Here is a 15,514-nt window from a genome sequence, read left to right as displayed (position 1 = left end):
ATGCTTGTTTGGTGCAGTTTTGGCCAAACATCCGTCCATGCTCTCCAGCTCTTGCCCCCCCACCCCGGCCCCCACCCCACCCCCCGCTCCCCCCCGCTCCCCCCGGCCCGGCCGCTCGGAGGCGGATGCACCTCCCTGTCCTTCCCTACCCGCGCCGCTCCTAGCTGCCAGGTCTGCGGCGCGCATGCGCAGGCCGTTTCGTCCAATCATTGGCCGCACGTCACCAGCACCTGCAGGAGCAAAGCGTGTTCGCAGCCGGAGAAGTTAAGAGTTAGTGCGTATTGAGCACCGTGCCCATTTACATGTTTTCTCATTTATTTTCCCCATTCCACATTATTATTCTTATTATAAATGATGAAACTGAGGCTTGAAAATGCCAGGTAAATTGCCGGTGGTCACTTGTACGTATGTGATGGAGCCAAGATGCAAATTTACTAAATCTGACTTGTGAGCTTACAAAAGCCCAACCAGATTATGTCTGGACATGATGTTTCTCTCCTGGGGAGCTCAAGAGCAGAGAAGGCAAGCATCATTAATTTACAGAGAAACTGAGATCACACCGTTGCTCTTTATCACAGACCTCGGTGGTTATTTTTCTAACATCATTCACATTACTGGTGTTTTGTTGGACCCTTGAACTCTTTTCTTCTCTCCATTTTGTAAATAGGAGAACAGAGGAGAAGGAGCCTAGACTTGGGTAAGGTCCTGCAGGAGTGCACAGAAAAGCCTGGGACTCACTAAGTTTCCTCCTCACTAGCCAAGAAATCCAGGCTTGAAAACAAAGGCCCAGCAGTGGTTACTCATTCTTACCCTCCTACTTATGGTGACTAGCCTGATTCTAATCTACCTTTGTGGTATTAGTAACCCTCTCTAGAACCCAGAGTTTCCAAGCATGCTTCACTTAACGGGGATGGTCTTATTTCTCAACAAGAATGAATACGTACTATATTAAATGGTTTTGCATTATTTTGCTGTATCCTCAAAGGCATCTCTTCTAATTGGAGAATTATTTTCACTCTCCCCCAGATAAGGAAAGAAATCCAAACAAGAATATAACATCTCCTTTCCAAACAAAAACAAGCAAAAAGAAGTTAAAAAAAAAAAAAACCTTATAAAAATCAGAGCAAAGAATCCAAAACTGAAAAATCTCTTCCAAGAGTAATCTGACCCCTCCAACACTCACCTCATGAAATGCTCATTCTAGTTTTGAAAGACACAGGACCTACAAGCCATCCTCAGAGGATAAAAACCCTTCCATCTCCTTCCTTCTCTCAGGCTTATTCTTCAAAAGCAATAGCTGCAGAAAGAGCAGGAAAGGGGCAGGGAGGATAGAGGGATGGGAAGGGGAAGAAAACAAAGAGAGACACTGCCCTCCTCTTCCCCTTTTCCTGACATTAGGACCCTTCCTTTTTCCCTTCTCCCATCGAACCTCTCCGTATCTTCTTGAACTTCCTACAGCACCCCTGAAAATAACAGGAATAACTCATTTCACTTACACTGCAACCCAAACTCTCAGAGCAACAGAAAACGTGTATCTCTTCTTCATATACTTGAATGTCACATTAAGAAAATACAACATGAGGGGGGGTTGCTATTTACTCATGAAGCAAGTGGTACCAGAATTAGAAATGTTGCCTCGTTATTCTGAAATCTGATCTTTAGATCTTCATATGACACATTTAAAGGAAAACAGGTGGGAGGACAGAGGATCAGGAGAATATAACCTTACTAGGGCTTGTCATTCCTAAACTATGTTCACCTGTCCTTAATTGTCACACTCTCCCCTACCCTCACTGATATTTATTTTGTTTCCATTGTGATGAAATGCATTCCCAGCGGGAGAGAAAATTAAGCTAACAGCCAATGGCATCTTTGGATGCAAGGCAGACACATCTTTCTCTTTTACACTACAGACCAATATATAGTACAAAGTCAGGGCTCTTTATTCAGACAGTAGAGTAAGGCACAGCAAAGTGAGATGGCAACGCTATCTCCATGACAAGAGAAAGTCTCATAAACAAAGTCCTTGGCTTCTGTCAGGCAGACTCTTCCTGGCTCAGGAGAAACATGTTTTAACTTGATAAAAACAAAACCAGGCAGCCTGGCTGCAATGTGGAAGGGTAATTGGCTGTATGGTCTCTGGTCAGGCCTTCTGGAAGCGCTTGGTGAGCGCATCCAGCAGCTCCTGCTTCTTCGTCCCGCTCTTCAGCCCGTACACCCTGCAGGCTTCCTTCAGTGTGGGCACAGTGAGCTTACCCAGTGTGCCCCTGCTGACGTGGGCCTTCAGCTCCTCTTCAGATAACTCCACCTTGGGTCTTTTGCTTCCAGAATTTTCATCACCTGGGGAAACAGGTCAGGTGGGAGTGATTGGAAATGCTACCAGTGGGATCCCAGCTATACTGCACGGGGGCCCTCATATGATCTGGGCTGCAGTTAACCATCTTCCATAAAGCTGTGATGCCGACCTAGAACACCATGGGGAAGACAGGTGTCTTGATAAGGCAGCTTCAGTTAAACACAAAAAAATGTATCACGTCTAGGAGGGAGTTAAAAGTAGTGAGTCCTATCAGTTTACCCAAAACTGCTGATCACTCTGGGTGAGCAAGTCATTCCTTCCTTCCTTTCTTCATTGGAAAAGCATTTATACTTTCAAACTATACTACAAAGCTACAGTGATCAAAATAGTATGATATTGGCCCAAAAACAAGACACATAGGTCAATGAAACAGATGGAGAGCCCAGAAATGAACCCACACTTATATGGGTAATAGATCTATGACAAAGGAAGCAAGAATATACAATGGGGAAAAGACAGCCTCTTCAATAAATGGTGTTGGGAAAACTGGACAGCTACGTGCAAAAGAATCAAACTTTCTCAGACCATATTTTTAAAAAAACTCAAAATAGATTAAAGATTTTTTTAAAGATTAAAAAATAGATTAAAGATTAAATGTAAGACCTGAAACCATAAAACTTCTAGACGAAAACACAGGCAGTATGCACTTTGACACTAGTCTTAGCAATATATTTTTGGATATGTCTCCTCAGGCAAGGGAAACAAAAGCAAAAATAAACAAATGGAACTATATCAAACTAAAATGCTTTCACACAGCAAAGGAAACTATCAACAAAACAAAAAGGTTGCCTACTGAATGGAAGAAGATATTTGCAAATGATATACCAGACAAGAGGTTAATATCTGAAACATGCAAAGAACTCATACAACTCAACATCAAAAAAACAAACAACCCAACTGAAAATGGGAAGAGGACCTGAAAGGCTATTTTTCCAAAGAAGACAATACAGATGGCCAACAGGCACATGAAAAGATGCTCAACATCACTAATCATCAGGGAAATGCAAATCAAAACCACAGTGAGATATCCTTACACCTGTCAGAATGGCTATTATCAAAAAGACAACAAATAACAAGAGTGGAGAAAAGGGAACCCTCATGTACCATTGGTGGTAATGTAAATTGGTTAATGGAAAATAGTATGGAGATTCCTCAAAAATTAAAAACAAAACTATCATACAAGCCAGCAATTCCACTTCTGGATATTTATTTGAAGAAATACAAAACACTAATAAAAATGATACATGCACCCCTATGTTCACTGCAGCATTATTTACAACAGCCAAGATATGGATGCAACCTAAGTGCCCATAAATAGATGAATGGATAAAGAAAATGTGGTACACATATATGCAATGGAATATTAACCATAAGAAAGAATGAAATCTCGCTATTTGTGACAACACGGATGGACCTAGAGTGCATTATACTAAGTGAAATAAGTCAGACAGAGAATGGCAAAAACTATATGATTTCACTTATATGTGGAATCTACAAAACAAAACAAATGAAAAAACATAACCAAACAGAAACAGAGTCATAGATACAGAGAACAAACAGGTGGGTGCCAGGGCGGGCTGGGGGGAGGAGAGAAATAGGTGAGGGAGATTAAGAAGTATAAGCTTTTTTCAGTTACAAAATAAATGAGTCACAGGAATGAAATGTAAACTGTGGGGAATATAGTTAATAATTATGTAACATCTTTGTATGGTGACACATGACAACTAGACTTATTGTAGTGATCATTTTGAAATGTATAGCAATATTGAATCACTATGCTATGTACCAGAAACTAACATTGTGTTGGAGGTCAATAATACTTCACAAACAAACAAACTCATAGAAAAAGAGATCAGATTTGTGGTTACCAGAAGTGGGGAGTAGGGGCAAGGGGAACTGGATGAAGGCAGTCAAAAGGTACAAACTTCCACTTATAGAATAAAGAAGTACTAGGGATGGAATGTACAATGTGATAAAGATAATGAAAACTGCTGTATGTTACATATGAAAATTGTTAGGAGAGTAAATCCTAAGAGTTCTCATCACAAGGAAAAAAAAATTTTTTTTCTATTTCTTTAATGTTGTATCTACATGAGATGCTGGATGTTCACTAAACCTACTGTGGTCATCTTTTCATGATATATGTGAGTCAAATCATTATGTTGTAGGGGCTTCCCTGGTGGTGCAGTGGTTAAGAATCCGCCTGCCAATGCAGGGGACATGGGTTCGATCCCTGGTCCAGGAAGATCCCACATGCCGCGGAGCAACTAAGCCCATGCGCCACACTATTGAGCCCACATGCCACAACTACTGAAGCCCACGCGCCTAGAGTCCGTGCTCCGCAACAAGAGAAGCCACCGCAATGAGAAGCCCGTGCACAGCAATGAAGACTAGCCCCTGCTCACCGCAACTAGAGAAAGCCTGCACAGCAACGAAGACCCAATGCAGCCAAAAATTTAAAAAATAAATAAATAAATTTATTTTTAAGAAAACCATTATGTTGTACACCTTAAACTTATACAATGGTGTATGTCAACTATGTATCAATAAAACTGGAAACAAAACAAAACAAAAAGGATTTACAGAGCACCTTGTCAGTACCAAGGCACCATGCTAGGTGATAAGAACATGCAGGCTGAGTGAGATAAACAAATACATAAATCACACTCACGCAGGTGTGAAAAGTTATGACAGCACACAGGGCACTGGAGGAATCACTTCTGATGCAAAAGGGAGAAAGCGCGATGACCACAAACCTACCCTCTCATAGCTCCACTTCCTCATGGGTCTCGGGGGCAAGCAAGGCCCAAATTTGGCTTTACTTGAGCAAAGATAGCCAAAAGGATTACAACCTAAGACAGAATTATTCCTGAATGCTGACGAATTCACAACGTGCTGTCCTGAAAAATGTGAGAGTCGCGGTAAAGATATTTTGGGTCCAGCAGTAAGAAAAAGGACAGTCTAGTAGGAAAAATGGTTAAAGCCCCAAACTGGGGAGTTCACAGGAAAAAAAAACAGTCCAGTAAAACTACATCTTACTCATAACTGAAGAACTGCAAATCAAAACAGGATACATTTTCCCTCTATTATTTTTTTGTGAATATATAATTTTTAAAGTATATAAAGTCTACAATTGGTGAGAGTGTAGGGAAACAAACCCATCCCTTCTTGGATAGGGTATAAGTTGCATCACTTTTTCCGAGGCAAACTGGCAATTCTTATCAGAATTTAAATGTCTACACCTTGACCCAGCAATTCCACTGCTAAGAATTTATGCTGTGTAACTGCTCACACCAGTATGCAATGGTGGTTCCTGTTCACTGCAGTATATCCATCCATCAGTAAAGGTCTGGTTGGATAAATTGTGTATATCTATCCAATGAAGTACTCTGTAGCCTTATGTTTTTTTAATTAGGTAGATACGTGAGTGTAGATATAAATACCTGTCCAACATATACAGCTGAGTAACAAAATAAACTAGAAAATAATGTGAATATTGTTCCATTTGTGCTGAAATATGTTGTGTTTGTAAATATGTAGGTTTGTATAGCAATTTCTGAAAGGACATTATCCTCTGTGATAGGACTATAAAGGCAACTTTAAAAAATAACCCACTGGGAATTCCCTGGCGGTCCAGTGGTTAGGACTCCACCAGTTCACTGCTGAGGGCCCGGGTTCAATCCCTGGTCAGTGAACTAAGATCCTGCAAGCCGCATGCGTGGCCAAAAAAAACAACAAACAAAGCAAAACAAAACCAAAAAAACCCCCCAAAAACCCGCTGAACGTCCACACCGAGCTCCTTACCTTGCTTTCGCTTGGGAGCTTTTTCCTCAGGATTGTAATCTGGCGGGTAGACAAGCTCCTTAAACTCATGCACCAGGGAGCCCAGTCTTTTGTCCATTACTTCAACCTTGGGCACTAGAAAATAAAAACACAAGAAGAGTGGCCTGTCAAGTCACAAGCCCTGCCTTCCTATCCAGTCCAACTCTACTGGGACCGGAGGAGAAAATACTTAATTGCTGAGATGGGGGAGGGTCCACAAGGCAGCTGAGCTGGCCATGAATACATTTGCTAAAAGTCTAACATTTACCAAGTAGTTTTTAACAATTGTACTTAATGAGCACTTTTGACAACCAGGCACTCTCCTAAATGCTTTAAACTTATTATTTTTATTTAATCCTCCTAACAATCTCTGGGGTAGGTAAACCTGCCTTCCCGTTTTACAGAGGTGGAAATCAGAGACGTTATATGACTTTCCTGAAGTCAAACAGCTGGGAAGCGGTAGAGTTGAGAACCGGGCTAGACCCTGTGGATTCAAACAAGAGTCTGTACCCTCAGGGCTTACAGTCCACGTGGCATAAGGAGGTGGTAAAAACACCAATGCAATAGAGCTGCACAGTGCCATGAAGAAAGGGACCGTACAGGGTACGATGGAACCCAGGAGGGGTCAGGAAGGACTCTGTGCAGCGCAGTCTCGCAAGCCGAGTGTCCCTCCTCAGGCAGATACTAGTCTAAGCAGAAGGCACAGGGGTGAGAGACAGCCAGTGACACACAGCTTGCAGGCAGGGCATGAGATGGGCAGGACCAGCAAGGAGGCTAGAAAGACAAGCATGGCGAGGTCATGGAAGCCTCGAATGCCTGCCCAGGAATTAGGCCTTATCCTAAAAGCAGCAGGGAAACGTTGAAGGTCTATGAGCAGGGGAGCGACGTGATCAGATGGACGTCTTAGATCACCCTGCCTGCCAGCTGTGTAGAGTATGAATTGACGGAAGGTGAGACAGAAGGCTGAAGCAGTGTGTGTGAGTGGGGCGGCGGGGGGCTGGGGGGTGGCAATGGGACTGTATCTTGAGAAGTGACAGCACTGGCAGGTCTTACTGATGGAATAAAAGGTGTGGGGGTGGGCGGGGGAGGAGGTGAGTGGTTGGGATGGCAGGAGCATTCCCCAAGGCAAATGCAATAGGCAAAGGAAGCTCTGGGGGAAAGATAATATTTTTATTTCCTTTCTTACAACTATATAGCTTGTAGAGCTTTTGCTGAGAGCTGGGTCATATCAAGGGCAAGGGTGATGAGATGAATGTCTCACCTCATGTGACCACGTTTGCAAAGTACACAGGGGAGCTCCTGCCCTGTGGTGTATGTACCTACAAGACGGCAGAACGTCACCGTCAAACTGCGCTCCCGCCGTGTCAGAAGCCCCATGTTCCAGGTTACAGGAGTCTCTACTAGAGCTTTGGTTCTCAACCTGGGGACTTTTAAAGAGTACTGATGCCCAGGAGATTCTGATTTAATTGGTCTGGGGTGAGGCCTAAAGAGCCAGATTTTTTTTTTAAGTCCCCCAGATGATTCTGCTGTATAGCCAAAGTTGAGAACCAATATGCTAGAGGCAGTGGCATGTCTCAGAATCACTGGGAAGGCTTGTTAAAACACATGTTGCTGGGGACTTCCCTCGCGGTCCAGTGGTTAAGACTCTGAGCTTCCAATACAGGGGGCATGGGTTCGACCCCTGGTCGGGGAATTAAGATCTCACATGCCACGCAGCATGGCCAAATACAGTAAAATAAAACACACATTGCTGGGCCTCGACCTGAGTTTCAGATTCAGTAAGCCTGGGGTAGGGCTCAAAATGTGCATTTCTGACAAGTTCCCCGGAGATGCCAGTGCTGCTGGACCAGGGACCACACTTAGAGCCACTGATGTAGCCTGATGAGGCCATGCAGGGAGAGGTGAGAGGACAGAGAAAGATGGTGCCCAGGATCACCCAGCACACTTCCATGTTAGAGGAGAAAAAAGGGAAGCAGGTCCAGCAAAGAAGTCTTAGGGTCTCCACAGGCATAGGAGAAAAAAACAGTATGGTGTGACAAAGCCAAAAGAAGAAAGTAAGAAAACAATTTTGAGTCTTTGATAAGTTATTTATTAAAAGAAAGCCTTATCATTGTGTCACAGAGAAGCAGACACGTTTGATCAAAAGTGAGCGAGGGGGACTTCCCTGGTAGCGCGGTGGTTAAGAATCCGCCTGCCAATGCGAGGGACACAGGTTCGAGCCCTGGTCCGGGAAGATCCCACATGCCGCGGAGCAACTGGGCCCGTGGGCCACAACTACTGAGCCTGCGCGTCTGGCCTGTGCTCCGCAACGGGAGGGGCCGCAATGGTGGGAGGCCCGGGCACCGCGATGGGGAGCGGCCCCCGCTCGCCGCAACTGGAGAAAGCCCTCGCGCAGAAACGGGGACCCAACACAGCCATAAATTAATTAATTAATTAATTAGAATACACTTAAAAAAAAAAAAAAAAAAAAGTGAGCGAGGGGGACTTCCCTGGTAGCGCGGTGGTTAAGAATCCGCCTGCCAATGCGAGGGACACAGGTTCGAGCCCTGGTCCGGGAAGATCCCACATGCCACGGAGCAACTAAACCCGTGCGCCACAACTACTGAGCCTGCACTCTAGAGCCCGCGAGCCACAACTACTGATCCCGTGTGCCACAACTATTGAAGCCTGTGCGCCCTAGAGCCTGTGCTCCACAACGAGAGAAGCCACCGCACCGCAACGAAGAGTTGCCCACGCTCCCCGCAACTAGAGAAAGCCTGCGTGCAGCAACAAAGACCCAACGCAGCCAAAAATAAATAAATAAATAAATGTATTAAAAAAAAAAGTGAGTGAGGGATGTGAAAGAACAAAGAGTCAAAGGGGTCACATGTTTGAGCATTAGGATACCCAGGGCCTTCAGTAGATGTCACCTGGGCAGCTGGAAGCTTTGGCCAGAGCTTACAGGAAAGGACAGGGCTGGAGATACAGGTTTGGGGGTTGTGGACATGAGGTCATACTTGAGGCTATGGGAGTGGATAACATAACCAACAGAAAGGAGAGAAGAAAGGGCTAAAGACAGGAACCTGAGACATTTAGCTTATAGGAAGCACTACAGCAGCCAAAATTGTTTTTGAAAAATAGAAGTAGAAAGAGAAAACAAGACTTTCTCCCAAAAAGTATAGGGCCAGAAGAGAGAATGCAAGAGGCTGAGGCGCTAGCGAGGAAGTAGAGCACACGGCTGTGGAATAAAGGAGAACAACTGTGTTCTGAGCACCTTCCCGAGTGTCAGGGCCTATATTTTGTTAACACCTTGTAAGGACAGATCATTATCCCCATTTTACCAATAAGGAAACTGGGCTTCAGTGAGATTAAGTATTGTTCCAAGGCCACACAATTTAATAAGTGCCAGAGAGTTGGGATTCAAATCTACCTACATCGGGTGTTTCCAAAGTCTGTGTCCCTAGCCATCTTGCTAGAGACTAGGCAATTTACTTCCTGATCTGCCTAAAGGCCATAAAGGAAGAGATGGGCTGCCTCACTCAAGGGTTCTTCTTCTGCCAGGCCCAGCTGACAGTCACCACCATGACACGTCCAATAACTCTTATGCTTTTAATGCTGGCGCTACATGAAAGAGATCAATAATAACTGGGAAGCTAAGCAGGCCGAACTAACTGTTCTGATCTTTTCAACCTCTGTCAAGAGTCTTCATTAAATCCAATCTGTTTTCCAGGGGGTATTCACTTACATCGCTAAACTTCACGCATCCTCTTATGAAGTACATGAGAGAACCACAATCCAGAAAGGGACCAGAAGGGAGCTCAGAGCACCTCAGCCTGGGAGGCCAGGCAAATGTCCTCCATGCTGGGTAACGAGGTCCATTTTCCCAGGGCAGAGCACGCCATCTGACGGAGCAGCAGTAAGGTAAGCATAGTGGTTCAGAGCAAGGGCTCTGGGCCAGACTCACTGGATTCTGCGCTGACAGCCACCACTTACTACTTAGTGCCTTGGGCAAATCACTCCCTTCTCTGCAAACCAGGGACAGTAACAGAACCTACCTCATAGTCATGCAGAATAAATGAGTCAACACACAGGACAACAAGGCCTGGCACACAGTAAGCACTCCGTAAATGTTGCAGATTGTTGTTTTTAACTTTTACCAAAATGTAGTCATGGATGGTCTACTTCAGAGGCAGGTCTCAGAAGCCTGGCACTTTCTCCTCCTCTTACTGCAGAATCGGCCAAACCCGTTCCCAGGCAATCTAAGCTGGTCTAGGAAATCTCTCAGGCAGAGATGATCTGGACCACAAGCTTGTGTACTTAGAGGGTGCTAGGAAATGCATCCATATTACTGGTCCAGAGTAAAATCGACACGAAAGCCTCCCATGAAAAGAAGTTCTCAACTCAGTCACGGCCTCCTTACGTGTCAGGTCCACGGCTTGTTCAGGCTCCATCAAATCCAAAGCCAGGGCCTCCATGTTCCTGAAGTGCTGCTGCAGCACTGGGTTCTCAAAGCTGTCACTTCTGTTAAAACATTAACAGTGACATGAATAAATTAAAAAATAAAAATTTAAACATTTTAAAAATAAAATAACAAAGTTAAAAACCCAACAGAGGCAGTGCAGGCCCAAGGTCAGCTGAGAAATACACCCCAGGTAAAACAGTTGGGAATCTTATCTCTTGAATCAACTTCTCTCTTTCCAATTTTCACTTTATTGTCCGATGCTAGGGATCCAAAAGCAAATTTTAAAGCAAAACAATACCTGCCCACCTGTCTGTCACTGGAAGCTGTGGACAGAGACAGAAACAGAGGAGGCAGGGCCAGAGGAGGTAAGTACAGAGAAAACACAACAGAGGGATGGTGGGAGGTGGGGAGATAACGAACCTGAGTATTCTTTCTTCCCATACTCGATAGCAACATGAAAGTAAAGACAGAAAGAATCTAGAGGCATACAGTCCTAGACTTGAATCCTGGCTCCAGTTCCTTCTAGCTGGGTGAGTCTGGGCAAGCTGCCTCACTCCTCTAAGCCTCAGTTTCTTTACCTGTAAAATGGGCACCAAAACTTTCAGGGTTCTCATGAAGAATAAATGAGATACTGTCGGAGTTGTATCTAGAACAGTGCACGGCACATGGTAGAACCTTAACAATGCTTCCATTTGCCCAACAAAGGACTACACCAGGAGGTTTCCTTTGGAGAAGGAAGATCATTTTGCCCACAGGTAGGCAGAGTTAGGGAAGTAGCCCAGAGACAAAAGATGAAATGTGAAAAAAATTATGTTTGGTGTCACCTTATGCAGGTTCTGGGAGATGGTCTATGTGCATTATATAATCATTTTTTCAACCCCATGACAATTTACACTGGATTTACTTGCTTTTACTCACCGTGTGACAACAAACAATCAAGGAGAAGGCCAACCAAGAATCTTCTCCTTACTGCTGCTTTGCGGAGCTTGTTCAACTAACTAACCTGTCTTTCTAAGCACAACACAGCAGGTCAACCAGCTGTAAACAGCACAATTCCAGAGCCTTCAATAAAAGAACTTCCACTCTCCCTATAGCTTCTAAAGACTAATTATCTATCAGTTAATGGAAAAGAATAAAATCACATTCTCTTGGTTTATGCTTAACTCAAATCTCCAGTACAACCTTCAACACAGGAGGCAGTTCCAGAAGAAAGCCTGTGAATGACCCATCACTCACCTGTACTTGAAGCGGAGCTTCTGAACAATAGCCTTCATCTTGTCTACCTGCTCTGGGTTTGCCATGACTTTTTCAGTAAAGGGCACCTTCCGTTTGTCATCAGCATAGGGCAAGAAGATGAGCTGGAAGCCTGAATAAGAAAGAAAGAAAGATATGTTTTCGGAGATTTGACTCAACAAAAGGTTTCAGTCACTGAGCTATCGTTTTTCTTCCTTTTTTTTTTAAATTAATTAATTTTACTTCTGGCTGCGTTGGGTCTTAGTTGAGACAAGTAGGATCTTTGTTGCAGCGCGGTGGGCTTCTCTCTCATTGCGGCGCATGGGCTCAGTAGTTGTGGCACACGGGCTTAGTTGCTCTGCGGGATGTGGGATCTTCCCAGACCAGGGCTCGAACCGGTGTCCCCTGCATTGGCAGGCGGATTCTTAACCACTGCGCCACCAGGGAAGTCTCCTGAGCTGTCGTTTTTTTCTCAGCTCCAATGCACCCTTCTGCGTGCTGTGCTGCTGGAGCTGGGACCCTGCAAATCCCATTTCTCCTTTACCAGCTGATTCCCGTTAGCATCTGCCTAGCAGACTCCCTTTGGAGTCTCCAGAGGGGGACCTGAAAGGAGTGCTCCTCCTCAGGTACTTCCTGTTCCTGCCAGTGGCGCCCCAGCCAGCTTCCAGCCGCCAGCTTTTTCCATACACCCAGAACCAGGTGGACAGTGCCCCTCCCTGGAGGGCTACATCCAACTCTGCCGGCCCCTCCTCTGAGCTTCAACCTCTCCCCTTTGCTCCCCAGCCCCCACCATGTGCTAGAAGGGAAGAGGTAAGGGTTACCAGCCTGACCCTGTCCAGTTGCTGACGGGTTCTAGAAAGACTGAAAAATCTAGAGACTGGAACCCACTGCTGCTGCCAGGTGAAGAGCCCTTGCTGGCAATGCCAACAGCACTGAGCAAGAGGAAGTCTCGTAGCTCTCCACGGCCCTAATGTCTCCCTCTAGCGCCCACTACTGACAGAGCCTCACCGAGAGCCCACTGGCAAAGGAGAAATGGGGCTTGGAGAGCCGCTGCTTCACCAGCACAGAGCTGAGAGACAAAGCCTAAGAACTGACATAAAAGGTGTTCCTGAGCATTCAGATGACCAGGGTTGGAAATGTAACACATTCAAAGACTTACTTTATAATTTTTATTAGCATGGCTAAAGAGTAAGGATGGGACTCCCTGGTGGCGCAGTGGTTAAGAATCAGCCCGCCAATGCAGGGGGCACGGGTTCGAGCCCTGGTCCGGGAAGATCCCACAGGCCGCGGAGCAACTAAGCCCGTGCACCACAACTACTGAGCCTGCGCTCTAGAGTCCACGCGCCACAACTACTGAAGCCCGCGTGCCTAGACCCGTGCTCTGCAACAAGAGAAGCCACCGCAGTGAGAAGCCCATGTACCGCAACGAAGAGTAGCCCCCGCTCACCGCAACTAGAGAAAGCCCATGTGCAGCAACAAACACCCAACACAGCCATAAATAAGTAAATATTTTTTAAAAAGAAGGATGAATAGTAGTCATCTGTTGGCTGATGGTAGTCATCTATTGGCTGCTTTGTGCTAGGCACTTATATGTTTATTAACTTATTTCAAATGTGAAGTGACCTTGAGAGAAAGGTGTTCCAGAATTCTCATCTTTGCAGATAAGGAACATAAACAGAAAGGTTAAATTATTTGCCCAAGTTGGCCAGCTAACAGGTGGAAGAGAAGGGTCTAAAACAAAAGAAAATGAGCTGTCAGACACATAAGTATAAGACAAAGTCAAATGTGACTTCAAAACCCATGGTCATGGGACTTCCATGGCATCGCAGTGGATAGGACTCCGTGCTCCCAATGCAGGGGGCCTCGGTTCCATCTCTGGTCAGGGAACTAGATCCCACATGCATGCCGCAACTAAGAGTTCACATGCCGCAACTAAGGAGCAGGTGAGGCGCAACTAAGGCGCCCTGAAGCCGCAACTAAGGAGCCCTGGAGCCGCAACTAAGGAGCCCTAGAGCCACAACAAAGGAGCCCGCCTGCTGCAACTAAGACTTGGTGCAACCAAATAAATAAATAAATATTAAAAAAAACAAAAACAAAAAACCCCACAGTCATTCCATGATACCTCACTGCTTTGGTGTACACAAGAGATAAACCAACCATTAAATATTACAAGGGTACCAAACAATGGTTTTTAGTAAAGAATGTGTCAGCAGTGAGACCCCATGAACTTATGCCAGTAACCTGCAAACAGTCCCTATGAAGTCAATTCTCAACCCTGGCTGCAGAGCTCCCTTGTACAGTTGTACATGCTGTGCACTGCACAACCATATTTGACAGCCTTACCCGGCTGTTCATCAAATTCACCTGTGCAATCTTATAAATACACATTTCCCAGGTCCCACTCCTGGAGACTCGGGTTCAGCAGGTCTGAGTTGGTATCCCAGGAATGACTCCAAAGCCTAAGCAATGTTCAGAAGCACTGAAAGTATCTCTTTCACATACCTGGGGGAGTCACCTGAATTTTCTGGTCATCCAGCTCCTCTTCCTGTGGCATCAAGGCCACAAAACAAGGGGGGATATTCTGGCGGGGTGTGTATCTGCACACTGCCATGACCTCCTTCTCCAGACACTTGGTGAGTAGAGCGCTGAATAGGGTTGAGCTCCCTGGAAAACAAACATCCCAGGGGTCTATATCCTAAAGATGTCTCCTCCTTTCTTAGCCCATGTTATAAACCTACAGTTTCTCTTCCATTTTCTTAAAAGTGTTTGTGATACTTCGATAGGTCAGGGGTGATGGACCCAGAGGTGAGGGTAAAGTGAGGGTAGCAGAGGCATAGAAAGGAAGAGAAAGGAAAGGGCACCTCAAATACTCCATTTAGGGGTGTGAATTATTACTGTCAGTTCACTTTTACTATCATTAGGCTAATGACATAAGCCCTAGTTGCTAATGAAAACCAGTCATGTCAGATCCGGGAGGTTCATTAGCTATAGCACAGAGGAATATAGGTCTGGACAGCACAAATAAACCCAGTGGCCAAGTTCATATCATCTTTAATTGCAACACTAGGGAAGAAGCCAGGTTTGTTTTTTGTTTTTCCCGAACTCTTTATCTAATGCCTCAAAGAAAGAATTTCATAGCAACTAAGTTTTAAATATGCTAATTCCATATCCCCTCCTGGATATTCACAATGCTATCAGTATATTATAGTTCCTAAAGAAATCTCTTTAACTTTGTTTAGTCCCACGTTTCCAAAATTTATTTGAGCATGAGACACTTTCAAAATACCCATTAACACATCCTATATAGTTTCCAGCAGCAGCCATTTAGGAATGCTGCTCAGTAAATTGCCTTCTGCGTTACTTATTCGTTTATCCTTGGTTTAGGCCCCTTACCATTTATCAGGGACTCGTCGGGGTACACGAACAGGGAGGGCCTCAGGTAATGGTGCTTCTTCAGCATTATCAAGGGCTTGAAACCGATGAGAATCAAACCTGGTTCATCAAACCGTTTAAGCTCTTCTGTTTCCTCTTTCTCTAATACAATCTGACGACTCCCATAGGTCTATAGAAGGGGAACAACGAGGGCCACATAGCGAGGCTACACAGAGATGCGAAACAGTTGCCATATGACACTAGCAAGTTAAAATCAGCTTTCTTCTAAG

At 45.0% G+C, this 15,514-nt stretch overlaps 1 protein-coding gene across 1 annotated transcript in view; it reads right to left on the bottom strand.

The window, feature by feature from the left end:
* Positions 1–1,920: 1,920 nt before the first annotated feature.
* XRCC6 (X-ray repair cross complementing 6) overlaps positions 1,921–15,514 on the bottom strand; it is a 29,097-nt gene continuing 15,503 nt past the window's right edge. The window contains exons 8-13 of the mRNA XM_082351427.1: positions 15,246–15,414; positions 14,355–14,516; positions 11,856–11,985; positions 10,578–10,678; positions 6,161–6,274; positions 1,921–2,340 (exon numbers count right to left, since the gene is read on the bottom strand). Coding sequence (XP_082207553.1) covers positions 2,144–2,340; positions 6,161–6,274; positions 10,578–10,678; positions 11,856–11,985; positions 14,355–14,516; positions 15,246–15,414 — 873 coding nt within the window. The 3' untranslated portion in view covers positions 1,921–2,143. The remainder of the gene's footprint in view (positions 2,341–6,160; positions 6,275–10,577; positions 10,679–11,855; positions 11,986–14,354; positions 14,517–15,245; positions 15,415–15,514) is intronic.

Source organism: Balaenoptera borealis (genome assembly GCF_965194805.1).
Source record: "Balaenoptera borealis genome assembly, chromosome: 13".
Classification (NCBI taxonomy): Eukaryota; Metazoa; Chordata; class Mammalia; order Artiodactyla; family Balaenopteridae; genus Balaenoptera; species Balaenoptera borealis.
Note: the sequence above shows the minus strand (reverse complement) of the source record. Positions and strands in the feature narration are given on the sequence as shown.